This window comes from Prunus dulcis, chromosome 4 (assembly GCF_902201215.1).
Source record: "Prunus dulcis chromosome 4, ALMONDv2, whole genome shotgun sequence".
Lineage (NCBI taxonomy): Eukaryota > Viridiplantae > Streptophyta > Magnoliopsida > Rosales > Rosaceae > Prunus > Prunus dulcis.
The window spans coordinates 15,251,302-15,276,586 of NC_047653.1; the positions used below are offsets into that span (position 1 = coordinate 15,251,302).

A 25,285-nucleotide genomic window follows, 5' to 3' on the forward strand; every position below is an offset into this window, starting at 1 on the left:
CCCATAAATCCCGGATGGATATCACAACACAAATCCTCCCCGTATAAGATTTAGCTTCCAATTGCCCTAATACTCCTATATATATAGGAATGGAAGGAAGAAGACTCTCACAAAACCCCAAGAAACTCATTACAGAATCGCCTCCTCCATATTAAAGAATCCAACACCAACACCCTCTCTCTGCCAACCAGCCTACATACGCACTTTCTTTCCATTCCAAGACACCAAGATCATCTTTAATCTTCTCTTCTCAACAGAAGTCGAAGAGGAACCTGCTACATAGCTTATATATGGCACCTTGTGAGTCTGTTGTTAATCTTCCAGTTGGTTTTAAATTTCGTCCGAGAGATGATCAACTATTGGGATATTATCTTCTTAACAAGGTTCGTGGCACATCCTTTATGTATGACAATGTTATTCCAGAAATGGATCTTTATGGTAAGATAGAGCCATGGGATATATGGCATGAATATGGTGGACACAACTTAGCCAAAAGTGAAGACCTTTATTTCTTCACCAAATTGAAGAGCCTGAGTGACAAGGACTCCCGCGTGGCTCGCACGATAGGGTCCGGGACATGGAAAGGTGAGAACTCAGGGACCACAGTCAGTGATCCGATGAATGAGGAGAACGATTTAGGTATATGGAAAAGGTTTCATTATGAAAACCCTAAATCTGTTCAAGACGGTTGCTGGATTATGCACGAGTACAGCCTTCACCCTTCATTGGTGAAGCCCAAACCAAACTCAACCGATCAGTTTGTGCTGTGCCGGATTCGAAAGAATGACAAGGGGAAGAGAAAGTTGATAACTGCAGAAGAGGATAATGAAACTGACAAACCAGTACAATCTCAAAATAAGAGGCAAAGGCCGCAACAAGTGACTAGCTTTGAGGAATTTATTGGTAATTGCACTCCCATGTCTGAGGCTACTGGAATTGATGGGAGTGTTTCATACTTGCCAACTGGACTCACTCAATCTCAGCCGGACAGCTCTTTTGCAACTGTGGTCTCTTCCCAAGCTAGGGAAAACTATACTGATGACGTCAGCCAATTTCATGGTGGCAGTGATGGCGATGCCCTAATGAGCGATTTCTCACATTTGGACACCGCACCACCATTCACGGAACAAGCCTTGGGATCAGTTTGTAACCAAGAGAGGGCGTCAGATGTTTATGAGACTCAACAAGGCCTGGGCCTCATTGACAATAATATTGGACATTGGCCTAATCCATTTGGTAGTGAAGAAGACCAAGTCAATGTGCTCGACTTCTGGATGGATTATGATTTACTCAACCACTTGATCGACTATGATGATGATAATGATGGTCCGCAGCAATCTTCCACAGCACAGTTTATGGGAATGGGAATGGAGAACACTTCTACAGCAAGTAGTGAAGCTAATATGGTCATCATAGATTGAACACTTCTACAGCAAGTAGTGAAGCTAACATGTTCCACGTTAACAATCAATTATCTTTTTCTTCATTGGGTTGAAATTAGATTAAATTTATGTATGTTTCTACGAGCAATATATAGCCGGATCAGTTTGCTGTCTGTCATGAAAAGTTTAGAGATCAAAAATGCAATTAGCCAAATATCATACCATACACGCTTTAGAGATCTTACTTCGTTAATTTGTCCGGGGATCACTCTGGTGTCTGTTATCAGATATAAGCGGCCAATTTTTATTTTTATTTTTTTAAAAAAAATAGTGATGTTGAAGTTTTTGAGATCAAAAGCCTTGTTTGAGCTTTGGAAACAAAAGTTATTTTATATCAGGAGATTTATTTTACTCTGGAGTTATTGTTGAGAATTAAGCTGCATACTCAGCTTAAATCAACCTGCAGATGACAATCCTGCAGATTGGAATTGAAGAGATGAAGAATTAGTTTTTTTTTGAAATAGCCGTTAGTTTATATATGTAACAGCTTTATTTCTGTTTTTAGAAACTAGCACAGCTGTTATTTTTTTCCTATTTGGTTTGTACTGGGTCATCCGATCTTTCTCCAAGTGGAAAGATCGTAGCCTCCTATGGTCTGAATGGCTAGAGATGAGTCCTTGCTCCCTAAAAACTAGGGTCTGTTTTTTGACTGAGATAGGAATATAGTCATGTAATACCTCTGCATTTTTATAGAGAGAAATATACTGAAACCTTAAAATCCTCTGTTTTTTCCTATCCTTCTTTCTCTGAGGTGTATTTCTCCTAAAGGTTTCAGCTGTTGTTTTCAACCTAAAGTATTAAGCTTGATACTAAATCAACATGGTATCAGAGCTCCTGGTTTGATTCCAGAGAGGGGCGTGAGTTGTGAGAGAGAGGGCCTTCCTGAAAAATTCCCAAAAGGGATAAAGGTTGCTCTTTTACTGTTTGGTTCACTGAGACTCACTAGGAAAATGGTAGGATCAGGTTCTTCAAGTGGAGATTTACGAACTCCACAGTTTGATGGTGCAAACTATGATTTTTGGGCTGTCAAAATGGAGACCATCCTCATAGCACATGATCTATGGGATGTTGTTGAGGTCGGAGTACAACCTCAGCCAGTTCTTGAGGAGGAAGAAGGCTATGGAGGTGAAGGAAGTGAGGCTGAGCAAGTTCCAGTGGAAGACCCACCATCTCCAGAGAAGACAGAATCAAAAATGCCAAGGCACTAAGTCTCATTCAAGGAGCTTTAACTGATGAGCTCTTCCCTCGCATCAGAAATGAAAAGACTGCAAAAGGAGCTTGGGATACTCTGAGAAGAGAGTACAGAGGAGATAAAAAGGTAAGAGCTGTAAAACTTCAAGCAGTTAGAGCAGATTTTGAGTATATGAGAATGACAGATGGTGAAAGCCTAGATGGCTATTTGTCTAAGTTTTTTGGAACTGTGAATAATTTGAAATCACTTGGTGAAGATGTGTCTGAAACAAGAATTGTGCAAAAACTCTTGATGAGCCTAGGTAGAAAATATAAGTCCATTGTGTCTATCATTGAAGAAACTCGAGATCTTGATGTTCTTAGAGTTGAAGAAGTTATTGCATCTGTCAAGGTCTATGATAAAAGGGAAGACTTGCATGATGAAAGGGATAAATTGACAGGAACTAAGAAAGCTTTCAGTAGCCTCAAGGTTGGAAATAACCAAGTTCATGGCACTCATAAGGGCTCACAAAGTAGACCAAATCAAAAGTGGCAAGGACAAGACAAAAAGGGATCAAATTGGTCTCAAAATGGAAGCTTGAACAACCATAATGGCTCAAGCTGGAATAATAGTGCTGGAGGAAATTGGAACAATAGCTTCAATTCACAGAACAAGCAAGGTAGTAGCAGTCAAGGAAGTGTGAAACCACAGTGCCAAGTATGTCAGAAGTATCATTTTGGTGTGTGCAGACACAAAGGCAAACCTAGATGTGGAAAATGCAATAGGTTTGGTCATACTGCAAAGGACTGTGAAGGTCATAGTCACAAACAAGTAGCCAACTATGCAAAGGAAGAAGAAGTAACCACGGGAACTATGTTCTATGCTTGTCACTCTGCAAGTTTGCAAGATAAAAGTGTATGGTTTGTGGACAGCGCTTGCAGCAACCACATGACCTCTCAAGAGTCTGTGTTAATAAACATTGATAGGACTGTGACTTGCAAAGTTAAAATGGGCACTGGAGATCTTGTACAAGCAACTAGAAAAGGCACTCTAGTGGTTGAAACTCAGCATGGAAGAAGGTATATACATGAAGTGTTGCTTGTTCCGGGCTTGGATGAGAATCTATTGAGTGTAGGCCAAATGATGGAGCATGGTTACTATGTCCTATTTGGGGGTAACATGGCAATCATCTTTGATGATGGCAGCCTCAACAATGTTGTAGCAAAAGTGGTCATGGGAGGAAATCGATGTTTCCCTCTCTCACTAGAATCTATGACACCTGCAGCAAGGAAGGCATCAGTGATTGAAGACTCTTGGATCTGGCATAGAAGACTTGGACATTTGAATTTTGTTAGCATGAAAAAGATGCAGCATATGGAAATGGTGACTGGACTACCTGTGTTAACCGAAATGAAGGATGTGTGTGAAGGTTGTGTTTCAGGAAAACATCACAGAGAGAAATTTGATAAAGAGGAAGCATGGAGAGCAAGCTGTCCACTGGAATCAGTGCACACAAACTTGTGTAGACCAATGCAAAATGAGTCAATTGGTGGAAATAGGTACTTCATCACATTCATTGATGACTTTTCAAGAATGTGCTGGGTATACTTCCTTAGAAATAAATCTGATACCTTTAATGTGTTCAAGAAATTCAAAGCTTTTGTTGAATTGCAAAGTGGATTTAGTTTGAAAAAGCTAAGGAGTGATAGAGGAGGTGAATATACCTCACATGAATTCCAAGATTTCTGTGCAAGCATAGGAATGGAGAGGCAACTAACCATTGCCTACTCTCCTCAGCAAAATGGAGTTGCTGAGAGGAGAAATAGAACAATCTGTGAGATGGCAAGATCCATGATGACAGAGAAAGGAATTCCAGTGATTTTTTGGGCAGAAGCTGTAAGTACAGCTGTGTATCTCCAAAACAGATGTTTTACAACATCTGTGTCAAGCAAAACACCATTTGAAGCATTCACAGGTAGAAAACCAGGAATCAAGCATCTGAAAGTTTTCGGTTGCATCTGTTACACTCATGTTCCATCACCCTTGAGGCAGAAATTTGATGACAAGGCTAGAAAGGGAGTTTTTATGGGATATGGAAGCTGTGAAAAGGGTTACAGGGTGTATGATCTGCAATCTAAGAAGATTGTACTCTCAAGGAGTGTAATTTTCAGTGAGGACAAGTCATGGAATTGGAAGAGTGATCAAGAGGAATCTGTTCCAATACCTTTCAATCTTGAAAGGGATGAAATTGAAGATGAAAACAATGAAATACAACCTGATGGAACTCAGTTTGATGATGGTGGAAGTTCTCATCTAAACTCCACAGTTGGTGATTTAGTTGAGAATGTTAGTGGTAATGGCAGTCCAAACTCCACACCTAGTTCCACTCCAGTCAAATTAAAAACTCTGGAAGATATATATGCAAGGTGTCACATGTGCATCATAGAACCAGAGAATTATCAAGAAGCAGCTGGTGATTTAGCTTGGCAAGAAGCCATGAATGCAGAGTTGGAGATGATAGAGAAGAATAATACTTGGGAATTGGTTGAGAGACCAGCTGATAAACCTGTTATAGGTGTGAAATGGGTGTTTAAGACTAAGCTTAACTTGGATGGAACTGTTCAGAAACACAAAGCTAGGCTTGTAGCAAAAGGGTATTCACAGAAACCTGGGATTGACTACAACGAAACCTTCGCACCAGTGGCAAGGTTAGATACAATTCGAACTCTTATTGCACTTGCAGCACAAAAGGGTTGGAAACTATTTCAGCTGGACGTCAAGTCAGCATTCCTAAATGGTGTGCTCGATGAGGAAGTATATGTAGAACAGCCTGAAGGTTTTGAACTGGAAAATGCAGGTCACAAGGTTTACAAGTTGAGAAAAGCCTTGTATGGACTTAAGCAGGCTCCTAGAGCCTGGTACAGTGAGATTGATGCATATTTATCTATGTGCAAGTTCAAAAGAAGCATTAGTGAAGCGACTCTGTACACTAGATCTGATAATGAAGGAGGTTTGATCATTGTCTCAATCTATGTTGATGACATTGTTTATACTGGAAACAGTGAGAGGATGCTTGCTGAGTTTAAAAGGGAGATGATGCAAAGATATGAAATGTCAGATCTTGGACTCCTTCATCACTTCTTGGGCATGGGAATACTACAAACTGATCAAGGGGTTTTCATTCATCAAAGCAAGTATGCCAAATCCTTGCTTGTGAAGTTTGGGCTTGAAGACTGCAAACCTGTCTCAATTCCTTTGCCTACTGGTGAGAAACTAAAAAAGGTGGATGGGAGTAAGTTAGCTGATGAAGGGCTCTACAGGAAAATAGTAGGAAGCCTACTATATTTAATTGCAACTAGACCTGATCTAATGTATGCTGCTAGCCTGTTATCAAGGTTTATGAATAGTCCTACAAAAAGGCATATGGGAATTGCAAGAAGGGTTCTAAGATATATGCAGGGGACTCTTAGCTATGGCATTGAATACGTGAGAAATCAGTCAGCAACCCTTGTTGGATTCTGTGATGCAGACTGGGCAGGCAGTGAGGATGATAGCAGGAGAACTTCTGGCTATGCATTTAGTTTTGGAAGTGGAGCATTCTCTTGGGCCTCTGTGAAACAAAATACAGTGGCACTATCAACAGCTGAAGCTGAGTATGTCTCAGCAGCTGAGGCAACGGCACAGGCCATTTGGTTAAGATTTGTTCTTGATGATTTTGGTGAAATGCAATCTGAGGCAACACCCTTGTTCTGTGACAATATGTCAGCAATTTCGATGGCCAAGAATCCAGTTTTTCATCAAAGAACTAGACACATAAACAGAAGGTATCATTTTATAAGAGAAGCTTTGCAAGAAGGTGTGATCAACATGCAATTCTGCAGAAGTGAAGAACAGCTCGCAGATATTTTTACTAAAGCACTGCCCAAAGACAGATTCAAGCATCTAAGGTTGAAACTTGGAGTTAAGCCAGTAAGCAGCTTAGGAGAGGCTGTTGAGAATTAAGCTGCATACTCAGCTTAAATCAACCTGCAGATTACAATCCTGCAGATTGGAATTTAAGAGATGAAGAATTAGTTTTTTTTTGAAATAGCCATTAGTTTAAATATGTAACAACTTTATTTCTGTTTTTAGAAACTAGCACAGCTGTTATTTTTGTCCTATTTGGTTTGTACTGGGTCATCCGATCTTTCTCCAAGTGGAAAGATCGTAGCCTCCTATGGTCTGAATGGCTGGAGATTAGTCCTTGCTCCCTAAAAACTAGGGTCTGTTTTTTGACTGAGATATAGGAATATAGTCATGTAATACCTCTGCGTTTTTATAGAGAGAAATATACTGAAACCTTAAAATCCTCTGTTTTTTTTCTATCCTTCTTTCTCTGAGGTGTATTTCTCCTAAAGGTTTCAGCTGCTGTTTTCAACTTAAAGCATTAAGCTTGATACTAAATCAACAGTTATCAAAAGGGGCCTGGTCCCATTACTCATGAATAGGTCAAAGTGTCACAATAATCTGAGAACTTCCTTATTCACATCCTCAGAACTTCCTGAAGTTGATGCCAAAATATCACTGGTGTCCAAAGCAGCAAGATGTATTATGTCCTCGATCTCTTTCACCACTTCCCCCATTCTAGGTCTTTTAGCTCGCAACTCTTCTAAACACAATATTGCCAAATCAACAAAGTTTTCCAAACCCTTCAGCTCCCTTCCCAAACCAATGACTGGATCGGCCGAAACAAATAGCAAGTGGGCAGCACATTCAACATTCCCGAAAGTTAAGTAGATTTCGACAGGAACAAATTTTATACTGGCACTCAGTACCTTAACTCATTCCTTCAGAAACCCCATTTCCAAATTTCCAATTTAAAACTCGTTTCAAAATATTATATCCTTAATATTTTCCATATTATTGAGTGTTATTCTTATTCAATAATATATGAGAATTATTTGTATGCGTCATACTGAAAATTTTGAAAAAAATACTTGTATAAAACATTACAAATACGTACGTACAAGTACAATATGACTATTGTATGTTTGCTTTTAAAAAAGCGTGAGACATGTATAGAACACAAATGTATTATTGAAAAATATGTACGTACGTACGTATATATATATATATACACGATCTCTTGGACCACAGGAGTCCAAGAGATTGTGGTCACCTACCGTTGGATATTAATCCAATTGTTCAGAAAAAGTTTCTTAAAAGGAGTGCAAGAGTGAGTGAACCGTTGAATTTACATCCAACGGTGAGTGACCACAAATTTTGGACTCCTGTAGTCCAAGAGATCAGCACTGTATATATGTATATGTAAAAGACCATAGCCGCTCATCTATACTATTTATTAAAGACAATTTTTAGAAAAGAAAAGAAAAAGTAAAACCTCCCGGCTACACTAATTTTGAAAGAAATTAGACAAAAATCGGGTATAGCCACACGGCTATACTATTTACTAAATAAAACGGAGCAGTTAAAAAGAATTTGAAAAATATGAGTATAGCCGTGCGGCAATACTATTTTTAATATAAAAAAAGTAAACAACAACTATTTCTCGCCTCGTGTTAACACAGTTTTATTTTTAAATAAATTAAAATCACGGAGTATGGCCGCGTGGCTGTACTATTTTTTATTTCAAAAAGCATGACCCTCCTTCGCTAATGCGCCACGTGACAAAAAATAAGTATAGCTGCCCGGTTAGACTGTTTTTAATAAAAAAAATTTGTAGTATAGCTGCCCGGCTATACTGTTTAAATACATTGTGTTTAAAAGGGGCTATTCCCTTTAATGCAAAAATAAAAAAAATAAAAAAGGACCCTCCTAGTTGCATTAGTTCGTCCCTTATAAATATTAATTTGTTCGTTTCATCATATCCAAACTAGATATTAATCTTCCATTATACGATATTTTCATGTAATTTTTATAACATATGTTATTCTTATTCAATAATATGTGAGAATTATTTGTATGCGTCTTACTGAAAATTTTGAAAACAATATGTGTATAAAACATTACAAATACATACGTACAAGTAAAATTCGACTATTGTATGTTTGCTTGTTTTAAAACGCGAGACGTGTATAGAACACGAATGTATTATTGAAAAATACGTACAGACGTACATATATATATATATATATATGTATATGTATATGTATATGTAAAAGACCATAGCCGCTCATCTATACTATTTATAAAAGACAATTTTTAGGGGAAAAAAAAAACAGCCCGGCTATACTATTTTTGAAAGAAATTAGACAAAAATCGATTATAGCCGCCCAGCTATACTATTTACTAAAGAATAATGAGTCTAGCCGTGCGGCTATCCTATTTTTAATATAAAAAAAGAGTAAACAACAGCTATTTCTACATACGCGATATCAACACAGTTTATTTTTTAAATAAATTAAAAACACAAAGTATAGCCATGCGGCTAGCCTATTTTTTTTTTTAAAGGGTGACCCTCTTTCGCTAATGCGGCACGTGTCGAAAAATAAGTATAGCCAACCGGCTATACCTTTTTTAATTAAAAAAAATTCGTAGTATAGCCGACCGGCTATACTTTTTAAATACATTGTGTTTAAAAGGGGCTATTCCCTTTAATGCAAAAGTTTTTTTTTTTTTTTTTTAAAAGGACCCTCCTAGTTGCATTAGTTGGTCCCTTATAAATATTAATTTGCTCATTTCATCATATCCAAACTAGATATTAATCTTCCATTATATGATATTTTCATGTAATTTCTATAACATATGTTATTCTTATTCAATAATATGTGAGAATTATTTGTATGCGTCTTACTGAAAAGTTTGAAAACAATACGTGTATAAAACATTACAAATACATACGTACAAGTACAATACGACTATTGTATGTTTGTTTTTTTTAAAACGTGAGACTTGTATAGAACACAAATGTATTATTGAAAAATACGTACGGACGTATATATATATATATATATATATATATATATATCAGAGAGCTTCCATTGAGGGATCCCTCAAATAAGTTTATTTGAGGGACATCCCTTGTAGGTCCCACTCCGAATTGTATTGCACTAATCCAAACTGTTTATTTTGTAGATACTCATTCAACGATCTTCTCTACAAAAAATCACTTGAATCCGATATCATTTGACCACTCAATTGAGTTATTTAAATTTTAGTACTTTCTTGAAGCACCGTATTCATTGATTTTGTAACATAATTGAATGTCGAAACGGTTTCTACTTTGTCTACTTTTTTGTAAGGATGATCTATGAATGAAGACCTAAAAAATAAATGGTTTGGATCATTGAGAAAAAAATTGTAGGGTACCCTAAAAGGCGTCCCTCAAATAAAATTATTTGAGGGATCCCTCAATAGAAAGGGATTGATATATATATATATATATATATATATATATGTAAAAGACCATAGCCGCTCATCTATACTATTTATTAAAGACAACTTTTAGGAGGAAAAAAAAAAAAACAGCCTGGCTATACTATTTTTGAAAGAAATTAGACAAAAATCGAGTATAGTCGCACGGCTATACTATTTAGTAAAGAATAAAAACAGCAGTTAAAAAGAATTTTAAAAATATGAGTATAGCCGCACGGCTATACCATGTTCAATATAAAAAAAGAGTAAACAACAACTATTTCTCGCCACGTTTCAACACAGTTCTATTTTTAAATAAATTAAAAACACTGAGTATAGCCAAGCGGCTGTACTATTTCTTTTTTAAAAGGGTAACCCTCTTTCGCTAATGCGCCACGTGTCCAAAAATAAGTATAGCCGCCCGGCTATACTCTTTTTAATAAAACATATTCTTAGTATAGCCGCCCGGCTAAACTTTTTAAATACGTTATACAAAGGGGCTATTCCCTTTAATGCAAAAATAAAAAAATAAAAAAGGGCCCTCCTAGTTGCATTAGTTTGTCCCTTATAAATATTAATTTCCTCGTTTCATCATATCCAAACTAGATATTAATCTTCCACTACAGGATATTTTCATGTAATTTTTATAACATATGTCATTCTTATTCAATAATATGTGAGAATTATTTGTATGCGTCTTAATGAAAATTTAAAAAACAATACGTGTATAAAACATTTCAAATACATACGTACAAGTACAATACGACTATTGTATGTTTGCTTTTTTAAAAATAGAAAACGTGTATAGAACACGAATGTATTATTAAAAAATACGTACGGGCAAGCGTTTGAAAGTTGATGGTGGAGAAGATGCAGAGATTATGAGGGAGGAGAGTGGGTATGGCTAAGATTTGCAAGGAAAACAATGCTCGCTGGCTGCAATTGGAGAAGAGGAGAAGACTCTCGCGGAGAAGACGACGCTTGCTGGGTTTAGCAAGGAAGACGACGTTCGCTGGGTTTTGCAAGGAAGACAACACTCGCTGGCTGTTGGGTTATTTGGATAGTTTTTAATTTTTTTAATTTTTAAAATTTTCAAATAAAAAAGTTAACGGAGTTAACTCCTTGTTATGTTAGTTGACACGTGTTAGCAAATTAGAGGAGAAGACTCTTGCGGAAAAGACGACACTCGCTGGGTTTACCAAGGAAGAAGACGCTCGTTGGGTTTCGCAAGGAAGACGACGCTCGCTGGCTGCTGGATTATTTGGGCAGTTTTTTTTTTTGTTTTTTTATTTTTTAAAATTGTCAAATAAAAAAGTTAACGGAAAATTCCATGTTATGTTAGTTGACACGTGTCAGCAAATTAGAGAGGGGAGGGGAGACCAATTTGGGGATAGCGGATCCGCTCCCCTATTATGTTAGTTGACACGTGTCAGCAAATTAGAGAGGGGACATGGAGGGGACAACAATTTGGGGACAACGGATCCGCTCCCGATCTAGAGAGGGATGTATTTTTTTTGGGTGTTGAAGTTAATTTTCTTAATTTTTGAGTTTTTTTTAATTATTTTAAAATTTAAACAATTATTTATGTATTTTTTAATCCACGCGGTATCCACCTCAGTAAAAAAAAGCCACATCGAAGTAGCCACGTCATCACTTAACGCCTCCACTAACTGTCTGACTAATGGAGTGACTCAATTGTATGTACGTCAATGAAAAATTTAAAAGGTTTAGTACTAATTTGAAACGAACCCTAAAAGTTGGGTACTTTTATACAGTTAATCCAATAAACTAACATGGGAAAACATTTATGCAATTAAATACAGTTTGGATAAATAAACATGGCTCCACTATTGGCCATATTATAGCTGCCCCAATCTAAAATAAACTAGAATATGAGGATACAAATATTTTGCTCTCTTTCATATTTCCTCGCTAAATAATCTACTAACAAGAATTTTTAGATAAATAAAAGAATTTCTAGTCCCTATTAGCGATCTTTCTTTCATGATACAACTAGCTAAGAGTCTCTTCCCTTCAATAGATCTTCATACCTTAGTTAGAAGAAAAAGAATATTGTTATTTTAACACCTTTTCAAGTTCCTTATACCAGCAATTAAATTCTTGGCAGAAATATATAATTATAGCCTTTCTTCCTTTGGTTTTATTTTTTAGGGTTTGAAGTGGAATAAGAAGGAGAAAGGGTGGTTCGGGAATTAAAGTTTGGTGATGTATATCCTCCCCATAAATCCCGGATGGATATCACAACACAAATCCTCCCCGTATAAGATTTAGCTTCCAATTGCCCTAATACTCCTATATATATATAGGAATGGAAGGAAGAAGACTCTCACAAAACCCCAAGAAACTCATTACAGAATCGCCTCCTCCATATTAAAGAATCCAACACCAACACCCTCTCTCTTCCAACCAGCCTACATACGCATTTTCTTTCCATTCCAAGACACCAAGATCATCTTTAATCTTCTCTTCTCAACAAAAGTCGAAGAGGAACCCGCTACATAGCTTATCTATGGCACCTTGTGAGTCTGTTGTTAATCTTCCAGTTGGTTTTAAATTTCGTCCAAGAGATGATCAGCTATTGGGATATTATCTTCTTAACAAGGTTCGTGGCACATCCTTTATGTATGACAATGTTATTCCAGAAATGGATCTTTATGGTAAGATAGAGCCATGGGATATATGGCATGAATATGGTGGACACAACTTAGCCAAAAGTGAAGACCTTTATTTCTTCACCAAATTGAAGAGCCTGAGTGACAAGGACTCCCGCGTGGCTCGCACGATAGGGTCCGGGACATGGAAAGGTGAGAACTCAGGGACCACAGTCAGTGATCCGAAGAATGAGGAGAACGATTTAGGTATATGGAAAAGGTTTCATTATGAAAACCCTAAATCCGTTCAAGACGGTTGCTGGATTATGCACGAGTACAGCCTTCACCCTTCATTGGTGAAGCCCAAACCAAACTCAACCAATCAGTTTGTGCTGTGCCGGATTCGAAAGAATGACAAGGGGAAGAGAAAGTTGAGAACTGCAGAAGAGGATAATGAAACTGACAATCCAGTACAATCTCAAAATAAGAGGCAAAGGCCGCAACAAGTGACTAGCTTTGAGGAACTTATTGGTAATTGCACTCCCATGTCTGAGGCTGCTGGAGTTGGTGGGAGTGTTTCATACTTGCCAACTGAACTCACTCAATCTCAGCCGGACAGCTCTTTTGCATACCCAACAACTGTGGTCTCTTCCCAACCTAAGGCAAACTATACGGATGCCGTCAGCCAATTTCATGGTGGCGGTGATGGCGATGCCCTAATGAACGATTTCTCACATTTGGACACCGCACAACCACTCACGGAACAAGCCTTGGGGTCGTACGCAGTTTGTAACCAAGAGAGGGCGTCAGATGTTTATGAGACTCAACAAGGCCTGGGCCTCACTGACAATAATATTGGATATTGGCCTAATCCATTTGGTAGTGAAGAAGACCAAGTCAATGCGCCCGACTTCTCGATGGATTATGATTTACTCAACCACTTGATCAACTGTGATGATGATAATGACAGTCCGCGGCAATCTTCCACAGCACAGTTTATGGGAATGGGAATGGAGAACACTTGTACTGTAATTAGTGAAGCTAATATGGTCATCATAGATTGACCAATTAAGTAATGTACATGTACCACGTTTACAATCAATCAATCTTTTTCTTCACTGGGTTGAAATTAGATTAAATTTATGTATGTTTCTACAAGTAATATAGAAAATGCAGGTTCTTCGGTTTTGTCAATAGCCGGATCACTTTGCTGTCTGTTATAAAAAGTTTAGAGATCAAAATGCCAGTAGCCAAATATCATACCATAGTACACACTTCGGTATTAGAGAGTTTGCTTTGTTAATTTGTCCAGTGATCACTTCGGTGTCTGTTATCAGATATACGTGGCCAATTTCCTTCTTCATTTTTTTGTTGTTGTTGGAGCTCTGCAGACAAAAGTTATTTTATATCGGGAGGATTTATTTTACTCTGGAGTTATCAAAGGCCTGTGGTCAAAGTGTCCCTGAAAGTCGTGGTACAGAACTTCTTTGAAAAATTATATAGATTGAGGTTGAATCATTTAAACACTATTATTACCCTTAATTATGAGAAAAATTGAATTAATTTTTCTTGACGATGGGTTTGCATGTTCATGATTTTTGTAATTGATCACATAAGAGGAATTTGAATAAAGAAGTGTCTCTGGTTTACTTCGAAAGAACATTTTATTCTGTTTATATTGATCAAATGTCTCTGGTTTACTTCCCACCTAAGTAAGCTCTCTAAAGTGTGTATGGTATGATAGTTTGTTTAGCTTAGCAAAATGGCATAAAATTGGCCACTTATATCTGATAACCACTTTGAGAGGAACAGAAATCGGACAAAAGCCACGCAATCCTACTCACAATCCTCCTCTTAGTTTCAAATTCACAATCCTCTGCTTGCACAGCTTTCCATCAATATACTAAAACTGAATAATGTTGACCACTATCGTATCGAAGACCATCAGGGATTAGGGCCCGTTTGGTTCAAGGAGTCAATAGTACAAGTGGTTAAGTGGTTACAAGAAAAGATACTTCAACGTAAATTTACAGAAATACGTGAACAACGAAAACAGGAATGCAAGAACCAGGCTTCTTCTTTTTTCTGGTGCATTGGCATGTGATCTAGTTCATCATCTACCCTAATCCTAACCCTAACCCTTTTCCATATTCCCTTACTACCTGGGCTAGCCCCAAACCTTATTAACCTGTTCAACTTTTACTATGTAAACTACTGCAATGAACAGGAGTTCAATCAGACTGAGCATTTTCTTGTTCTCCTTGAGCTCCTACTAATTACATCTAACTAATGTTAAAAAAACCTAGACATTCTTGTCTAAAGTTGGCTGGGAGACAACTGAATTAGATTAAGCATAGACTAAACAGAGAGCCTAGAGTTTTAACTTTTAATATATGGGTGCCATTCTCTTTCCGTTACATCAGAATTTAATTCGGGAAAATGCAGTCCTTCAAGCAATGAACCGTGATGACCACATAAAACCTTCCCACTCATCAGAAAACAGACAGTACAATTACTATAGCAGATTATGAGACCTTCAGAAATCATTCCTCAGTTTATTTGATGCATTTTGAGCAGCATGTCAATTGAACGGTACAAAATTATTAAAGAGGATTGTTGGAAAGTACGCTACTAAATTACGTTCTTTAAAGATATCCGAACAATAATAGATACTCATGTTATAACTAAATTATCGTGTCAAATGACACCATAACTCCTAGACTGGAACACATGGACTCAAAATCATACAGTTATCGCATCCTTAATAGGCTCTGCTAGAGTTCCATCAAATTCAAATCATATTAGCTCCAGAAAGTAATCTCATTCGAGAAATTGACAACATCCAATAAAAGACAATACGACATATACTATTCGAGAACAATTGGTGCATCTACATTATCACCATCGAGCTTGTCTAGAAATTCAGATGGGATATCACCTCTGAGAATTTGGACTCTGAATACTAGCCTAGTACTGTTGCACTCCAGTTGTTCAAACACACATGCATCTCCAAACCTTCAAACTGTTGTCTTGTCAATGGCAAACGCTCTCAACAGTAGCCAAATTATTTTTAGCTTGAAAACGTATGTGCAAATGCTCATGCATTACGCTCATCAAATAAATTGTTACTTCATTGCAATGATCAATTGACAATAATTATGAGATAGATATCAAACGATTTCATTATGTAATAAAATTGGCAACTATGATCATGTAGACTGGCACCAATAGTTAAGAAATTGACATAGGAGGAAGCCTCACCACCATTTAAACATGGGAAATTAGGGAATAATTTACCAGTTTGTACAGGGGTTTGACAGTTGTTTTCATGAGAACCACATCAAAAATGGGTTTCCCAGAAAGTGGCCAAAATTCATCCCCTTCCAGTTCAATCACAGGATTTGATGTGGGTAGGTCTCCCATTTAAGGTTCTCTAATTTCATCAACTAGAAATTAACAAAGAAATTATCTGCAAAAACAATCAGAAATTATCTAGAAATTTCTGAATACAAACAAAACACAAAAAAATATCTTATGATGAAATACCATGAATTTTAAAGGTTAGGGAAAGTTGCAAAGAATTTCAGAGACCTTCAGAATTATATGCACTTGTAGGTGAAACACAATGAACCAAGTCCATGAAACATATAGAAACTAAAGAGACTAAACATAAAGTTTGTCGATAGACAAAAACAGTAAACCCATCTGTTGGGCAGGCCTTATGACATGAAAAATTTAGGCATTTTCTTATGAAATCGACAGCTCTTAGGCTTACTACATTCACAACAATGCCTAAAGCCAAGAAATTTGAAAACCCTTTTTGAAAAAGAAAATACCTTTTAAGATCTGGTGGGAGTAGCTTGGTGAGGTGACAGTAGCCGATTGACAGAGTCTAAGAACTCAGCTCGGTTTAAGAACTGTGCTAATTTGTTTTTGGTAAGACTGTACGTCCATATATTCCTATTTTATATATGCATTTCCTAAATTTTGAAATAGCATGCATAGTCTAATTTTCCCTCCAATTCTTTCTGGCAATTTTGCGTTCTTTTTGCTGACAAGACAAAATAACTGTTGTTTGCAGAGCTCCAACAACAACAACAAAATGAAGGAGGAAATTGGCCACGTATATCTGATAACAGACACCAAAGTGATCACTGGACAAATTAACAAAGTAAGCTCTCTAAATTGTGTATGGTATGATGGTGTGTTTAGCTTAGCAAAGTGAATAAAATTGGCCACTTGTATCTGATAACAGACACCAAAGTGATGCCGCTAAAAAAAAAAACCTCAAATGGATACAAAGGTAATAAAGGATAACCAAAATGGCATAAAATTGTTCTTAAATATTATAGTTATGAACATTAGGATATCTCGAATGTAGATCTTGATGGAGTCACACTGACCAACCTAAAAGATACATATATACATATATATGTTGATGCCGGAGTCACTGCAAACATCAGAAAATTCACCTAACCAAAGTAACTGATATTCACAGAGCAATCCAAACCGTACCACTTCAACATTATTCTAAATGCATAGCATATCAGTGCCTCTATCTTTGTAGGTCCTTATTCACATCCTCAGAACTCCCTGAAGTTGATGCTGAAATATAACTGGTGTTCAAAGCAGCAAGCTGTATTATGTTCTCGATCTCTTTCACCACTTCCCCCATTCTAGGTCTTTTAGCTTGCAAGTCTTCTAAACACAACATTGCCAAATCAACAAAGTTTTCCAAACCTTTCAGCTCTCTTCCCAAACCAATGGCTGGGTCAAGAATTTTCTGAAGGTTGTACAAATCTTTTGTCTTATCCATTGCCATCTGAACCACTCTCACTATATACTTGCCTCGCTCTATTGGCCGTCTAGCAGTTATCAACTCCAACATCACCACACCAAAACTATAAACATCACTCTTCTCAGTCAACTGTTGAGTCATGTAATATTCAGGATCCAAGTAGCCCTATACCAATAAAGAACATCAAATACTCAGTCATAATTTAGGATGATTGCTTTGAATAAAGTAAATGCTTGTCTTAATATTGATTCAGAGTTCAAGGGACATTGTTTCATAGAATTTGGAGACATGAAATGGTCAATTTTGATAGATTTTGCAGTCTTGATCTAGAAATTTGTCACTAAATTCAAGCCTAATGATGACCGATAGTGCTTGTTCTTATGGATCTTCCTATTACCAAATGCAGCTCGTGAGACTTGCGTTATTTTGCTGAAAAACACATGCTACAGAAGAAGAAAAAAAATGCCACTATTTTGGCAGGGTTCTGAAGTTTTGCGATACTGACCATTGTCCCTTTAACTTGAGTAGTCATGTGATGCGTACCACTATCCCCCATTGACTTGGAGAGGCCAAAGTCAGCAACTTTTGCATTTAAATCTTTATCAAGTAGGATGTTGTTCGGTTTAATGTCCCGGTGTATTATGGAAGGGTTTGCATGTTCATGAAGATATGCCAGACCTCTTGCTGCACCAAGAGCTACTTTAAGTCTCCTCATCCAGTCTAGCCACACTCCCGACTTTCCTGCGTAGATATTTTCTAATTTATCACATTTCAGAAAATTGAACCAATTGTTTCTACGGTATCAGATTTTCAAATTATCACATAAGAGATAAATTTTTGTTCCGCTTACATAGATCAATGTGTACTCCCTAAAGTGAGATCTCTATACTCTCCTAAGGTATGATGCTTGTTGGCTTAAGGAAGCAAAGAAAATTGGCTACTGATTCTGACAAGACACCAACGTGACACCAGATAAAATCCAAAATTAGGATCTAGAATCAAATTCAGGGGGTAAGGCATAGGATAACCAAACTCCTTCCTTAAATCTTAAAGCTAATTAACATTGGGATTCATCTCCAGGCCTTTCTTTTCTGGTGAACATAAAATCAGGTTTGTCTTTCGTATGGAGTCACACTAATGAAGTGCACAATCTTTCTCTTAATGCATCAGTCTTTATTAATTGCTATGAAAAGTAAATAAATAAAAATACACATTATATGTGTTCATCAACAAAGTAAGAAATTGAACCATCAAAAGGTCCTAAATTCACATTCGAAGGTGATGAACTTTATCGAATACCTGAAAGACTATCCCGCAAATTTCCATTGGGAGCATACTCATATACCAACATTTGTTCATCTTGCTCCAAACAAAAACCAACAAGGCTGACAAGATTCTTATGATGTACTCTTGATAGAAGCTCAACCTCAGCTTTGAACTCAATCCCACCCTGCATAGATTCCCTTTTAGCTCTTTTAATGGCAACCATTTGGCCTGTCGGAAGAATTCCCAGATATACCTGTACGATGTTACCAAAACATACATTTTTAACTATCTAGCATCTCTTGTACTTTTAATTACTTTGAGTTCATTCTCGATATTTGATTTCTTAGAGAGATTTTCCAAAAGAAATGCATATTAGAGGATTGGAGTTTAGTGGTTGGGGTCTGAATGAGATGCATGCAAAGCCTGTCAGCATAAGAGAACGAGAAAAAAAGAGATACATGCTGATTGTGCTTCTGTTCGTTGCAGTTTATAAAAACTTTAATTATAACCTATACGTAAAAGGAAATAATATTTAGAAAAGTATAATGAAAAATAACAAATTATTTCATGCTGCCCTGGTAGCTATGGCCTTGGCACAGTCATGACCTCCACCATTTACAGCTAGCAAAGATAACGAAGTTAACCTTGCCATAACCTCCAGATCCAATATCATTTGCCTCCGAAAAACAGTTGGTGTACTTCATAAGCTCTTCAAAAGAGAACAACCTTGCTCCTTTTAACTGAGGGCCACTGATATTTGAATTCCAAGTTTGCTGCATTTGTATGACAGGAAGACAATTTTAATGCATACTGCTTCTTCATAGTGAAACAAAAGTGCCAAGGCTGTTTCAAATTTTTCTCTACCTTTTTTTGAGTTATGAAGGGGCATCTTCCCAAAGGAATTGATCTGCTCCATGGCTCATTTGCTTTCCTTTTGTGTTGGAAAGCATAAACGCCTACTAGGGCTACTAATATTAGAAGTGCAGAACCACCAACTGCTGCACCAATTACCAAGGCCTTATTTGATCCTGTAGGCACCTCAGAATTATGAGAAACAGAAAGAGCAATGTGTCATTAATTATAAGATTGGAGTTAATATTGCCACTTTTCAAGTAGAACTACAGTGAATATTTCCAAGTTCGATCAGATATTCAGAGTTACCTCCAGATTTTCCATAATAGAATACAACAATGTAGGGTCCAAAATAGTCTGGACGTGGGAGAGTTTGGTTGCTAAGCACAGATGCAAGAGCTGAAGCTCCTGTTTCGTTAAAGCGATCTTCACCAGATGGGAAAACTTCTAGCATCAGTTGAAGATAATAAGATGAGCTCCAGGTAGGATAACTCACAGAAACGGAGTCCACAGGAAGCTTGTAGGAATGAAAAGATCATAAGAGAGGCCTGCAGAGCTGTGTAATAACTAAAGTTTCCTAAGTTTGAGAAGGAAACAAATAAGACGACTAGAGTTGCTTTGAAGGGATGTGCACATTTACAATTGGGGCTTAAAACTTCACTTGAGCTACAGGCAACAGGCGCGCAGTTACTTGGTGGCATCGAATATGAGGAATCTGATCGAGAGACAATGCAGTATTTCTTTTCCATGTTTGTCTTGTCACAAATTGGATTACCAAGAAGTCTGCAAAAGATTATGGAGGACTAACTAAGCTAAACGTAAAAAGGCTGTACATCTTAAAAATTGACCTTCAACAAGTAATCAAATATCCAGTTCTTCAAGAGCCTAAAGACAGAACAGAAGTTATGTATGAAAGCTGTTGCTTACATGAGTGTATAATTGGACCCTCCACTTTGTGTAAGATAAAGAATTAAGTTGTTCTCCAAATCAATTAGTTGCAATTGGTCGCTATAAATGGTTCCAATATCCAATAAGCCATTGAGATGGTTGTTCCTTAGCACCCTGTCGAAGGTTAATATGATTTTATAACCATCAGTATAAATACGAAAGCCTAGAGTTCATGATATATATATATATATATATAGAGTACTAAACTCCTGTGTGTTCTCTTCTTTGGCCCCAGAGCCCATGATCGAAATTAAAGCCGTTAAGATTCTTGCAACATTCATTCTTGAATGTGGTGCTACTATATATCAGTATGATACTCACACTGTCTGTAAGTTGGAAAAGCTGAATAGCGCTTGGGGAACTTTTCCTTGAAGTCTTGTGTTTTCCATCATTCTGCCATACAAGGTTGATAGGTCAGTTCATTCTGAGCACTTAACCCTTTTTCTTTTTCTTGATACACATGCACATCTACACAAACATTCAGAGGTATATGGAGGAGGAATGAAACGTACAATGTTGTCAAAGACTGTAAGGTTGAAAACCAATCAGGGACATCTGACACATCAAAAGTATTATTGCTCATATCCCTGCAGATTAAATTCAGTCAAGGACCATGAAAGTGATATGAATAAGATTGAATATGGATTTCATTTCTCATAGAACATGACTGTGTAACTAATGTTTTCTTTAAGGGAAATGATTGATGGATAACTTATCGTCATTTTTTGTGAAGTACACTGTTAAAAAATAAATAGAACTCGTAAAACCAGCAACATCATTGATACTTACACATAGTAGAGGAGATCCATGCCAGTAAGGTTGGGCATGGGGCCAGTCAGCTTATTGTTGGACAAGTGCCTGAAAACAGATTACCACTTGTCTCTCTTAGTAAACTGAATCTCTAAACAAGATGTTCAAAACTTTCCTAGAATATAATGTAAATTCTTCAATTGGTATGCTGTGTATGCTTACAATTCGGCCATGTTTGAAAGATTGTTGAGGCTAGAAGGCACATGCCCACTTAATGAATTCCGGTCAAGGCGTCTGTACAAGAACAAGATATATATTTGTACACACACACACACATATATAATATGTCCAGTGCCACAAAATTTAGACAGACCACAGCCACAATAATCTTTGTATAAATCCACTTGAGGATATGGCATTGATACTCACACTGTCAGCAGAGTCTGCACATTTCCAATTGTAGAAGGGATTCTGCCAGTTAGATTATTGTTGTCCAAAATCCTGAATGGATAAAAGTATTCAAGCAGATCAAATGTAGAACCCAGGAGGGATTAACTAAGAAATAAACTAGATAAGGAAGAGGAGGATACAAAAGAGCAAGGGTAAATAAGCGGAAGAACTTAAAGCAGAAACAGAGAGAAATGAAGATCTTATCCATCAAAAGTCAAGCCTACCATGAATTATAATCGCTCTATTTTATAGAGGCCAAAACTACACAATAAGCACGGTAATGTGATAAAATCGAAGTGGCAGGTGGATTCTATTCTCTTTCAGTTTCCTTTAGCAAATGATATTTCAAGATAAAAAGGCTTCCATGCCTCATTTTTCATATCTTAGACATTTCACTTTTTGTTAACAAAAGCATAAGCAGTACCCATTAAAATCTATACGTGCACTAAGGAGAGACTATTATACCTTGTAGCACATGAACCTTTTAACAAAACTTACAAGTGTTTCAGAACCATCTTCGAGGTGAAAAGTTCAGGTGGAACTTTGCCTGAGAGCTGATTCCCTCCCAAATGACTGCATTTAAAGACAATAAAAAATCAGATGGACACAGATGGTAGAGAGCGCTCCATGGTTAGGACAAGCTAATCTGCTCAAAATTACTAACGAGAGTTGACATACAAGTGTTCTGCATTATGTAGCATATCAAGACCAGGTGTAGTCCCACTAGAGACTGGGATGTATCCATTAAGTTTGTTTCCAGTTAGGTCTAGATAGTTTAGATTGGACAGACTACCAATGGAAGGTGGAATCTGGTCACTCAATCTATTGCTATTCAGATCTCTGCAGTAGAACATAAATGAAGAATTCGGAGTTTAGTGGTGCATATCTTCCCTGACATACAACAGCATCAAAAGCAGGAGGCTTCAAGAAAACGATTGCAGATTAAAAAAGATAGGGGTGGGAAGATCGAAAGCCTTACAGATAAAATAGCTGCTCTAGAGATCCTATTGTGCCTGGAATAGCACTAGAGAAACTGCAACCAGCCAGGACTCTGGCATCCAAAGAACAAGGCAACAAAATAATGAGGAGGATAAATGATCACATACCACATCCATAATTACGATAGAGGAGAAAGCAATAATTCCTTTCTTTTTCAATTACAAGTATACTAGTTTCGTCAAATTTCCAAGTGATGTTGGAAGTGGTCCTGTCAGGCCCTTGTTCAAAGACAGATTCCTGTATGAGAAATGAGTTGGACTAATTCAGAAATCTTTTTCTTTTCCAACAATTGCATCAAATAGTTGAAGCATTGATTAGTATACTTCAAATATTTTAGCAATGATGATCCAAGACAGTCAGTGCCACATATTGAGCACTGAACCTCGAAATATCTGGTACTCCAGTGCTAAATTATGGATGACAGATTAGACGTAAATCAAGTACCATAACTAGTGTAAGGTGCAAAGTGGAAATAGAAGACCTACAGAATCTCTAGCTCGGATAACAACTGGATTGCGCTAGGTAGCTGACCTGTCAAACCCCTGTTTGCCAACATTCTGAAATTAAAGAAGTCAGATCATTGTCAAAAATAAAAAATAAATGGAACCAAGCACTTCCACGAATATTAAAAAGGTGGGAACAGATCAAGAACTTACATGGAGGTAACACGTGAATTGGAGCACCCAATACCTTCCCAGCCCTCAGCACAAGGATCTGAACCAACCCAACTGGGAGGTCTAATGCCCCACTCTTGCATTAGAAACATCAGAGCAGAAACTGCATCAGAAATTTGTCAAGCTGAAATACCATACTGCTAGAATCTGTTGACTGCCATTAGATCTACAGCACTCATATGATTGCTACTAGCTTAGTTTTGAAAGGATTCGGATTTACTCAAGCAATTTATCAAACAGGATTACACCTAATAAATGCTTCAGAAACTCAAACAACATAAAGTCTATTAACTTCTTCCAAATTGCTCAAAACAATCATCACCATAAAATCGAAACCCTTACACAATATTGGACCAACCTCCATGGACAAATGACTTGAAACACACTCTATAACTCTTATGCTAATCCAAACTTTTTAATGTCACTTAAGTCTTGTGGAGAAGAAGAGTTACATATACAAGATTACAATAGTTAACAAAACCTTTGTCTGGAGAGATATTTCCAAGGTTATTATCACTAATATGCAACAGATACCCTCGTTAAACCTCATTCCTCCCGAAACAAAACCAATTGAAATAAATTAATTAATTAAACTGAAGTAATCTTCAAGGCTAAATGGTTCTATGTTTTTTCTTTTTTTCTTTTTTTTTTGGGGTATAATAGGTGAAACAGCTAATGGTTCTAACTTCTAACTACCGAGGAAGAAAACCTGATCAGCTGCACTAAAAAAAAAAATGACAAAGTAAACGAACAAAACTTACAGTCCTGAGTATTTGCCTCTGCTGCCATAACAAACAATTGGGATAACATAAGCAGCAGAAACACATGACTAGCTCGAGTTCGACCTGCTACCTTATAGACAATGGGCACAACCATCTTGTCAGTCATCTTACTTGCTATTGTTTTGCATAAAAATTTATGAAAGAACTAACTCAGATGGAACCCATTTATAACCTTTGTGAAACCTACTTGTAACCAAACTTGTAGCAAAAGTAAACAATCTTCCACAACTCAACTGATTGGTCATGAGAATTTATTGGATTAAAAACAAAAACAGTCTGAGGTTTTACTTGGACTTAGTCAATGGTCAAATTTAAATGACTGATAGAAAAGGACAAATAAGTTGATTGCCTTACGAAGAAAATAAAGTAAACTGTATAAGATATATATGATGAAGCTGCAAAGGAGCAATCTTCAATAAACTCTTCCCCAGAAAGATTGAGGCAAATGGTTTTAATTAACAAGCCAATAAATCACGATACTGGGGATTGGTTAGAGGTCACTATCTTAGCGTACTAACTTGGTTGTGTGTCTCAAATTGTTGTAAAGAAACATTCAAATGAAAAAATTAAAGCCAACAAAGTAAGTAGCTGACTAAAGGTGCTGATGTTGCAATCTTTTGTAAAAATTGTTTCTGAATTATGGAGCCCAGCAAATAGCCATTTACTCTAAATTCAACCAGCAGAACCAAAAATAATGTGCCATATACAATAGAAAACGCATAATTATATTCCTCTCTTGTTTCATTCAGTTCATTGGAGCAAACCCAAAAGATGAAGGGTTGTACCAGTGGTGTCTCTGTCTGAGAGAGTACTAATCCATATATGCATGCGGCATCTGCACAGAAGAGCTAGCCTGGGAGAATAGTGCACCTGCAAAACACGCGGATAGTTTATTTAAGGAACAAATGAAAAGATTGCAAATGTATGTACAATGCATGCCGGAAGTCAGGTCAGGTGAAGCGGAAGTTGTGAACTGAGACGGAGATTTTGAGTTTATGAACTCAAATTTTTAATAGGTCGAGCTTTATATGTAGCAGAACGTAGGATCTATTGGAAGCACGGGTAAATGCTTTTAACTACTTGAGTTACAAGTTCTTTGTATAAGAAGATTTGATATTAGATCTAATATGGTGGAATATTCAGCTGTTTGAGGATGTATATATGGTAAGTGATATAATAAGAGTCTGT

The 25,285-nt window shown here is 37.1% G+C and overlaps 2 protein-coding genes and 1 pseudogene across 2 annotated transcripts; 2 read left to right on the forward strand and 1 right to left on the reverse strand.

The window, feature by feature from the left end:
• The first annotated feature begins 290 nt into the window (after positions 1-290).
• Positions 291-1,421, forward strand: LOC117626626 (NAC domain-containing protein 71-like). The gene has a single exon (XM_034358403.1). It carries the CDS (start codon positions 291-293, stop codon positions 1,419-1,421), a length of 1,131 nt encoding a protein of 376 aa, XP_034214294.1.
• Positions 1,422-12,496: 11,075 nt separating this feature from the next.
• On the forward strand, positions 12,497-13,642 carry LOC117626747 (NAC domain-containing protein 2-like). Its single transcript, XM_034358572.1, has one exon. The coding sequence runs from the start codon at positions 12,497-12,499 to the stop codon at positions 13,640-13,642; it is 1,146 nt and encodes a 381-aa protein (XP_034214463.1).
• Positions 13,643-16,991: 3,349 nt separating this feature from the next.
• LOC117626417 lies at positions 16,992-24,959 on the reverse strand (annotated as a pseudogene).
• Between the last annotated feature and the right edge of the window lie 326 nt (positions 24,960-25,285).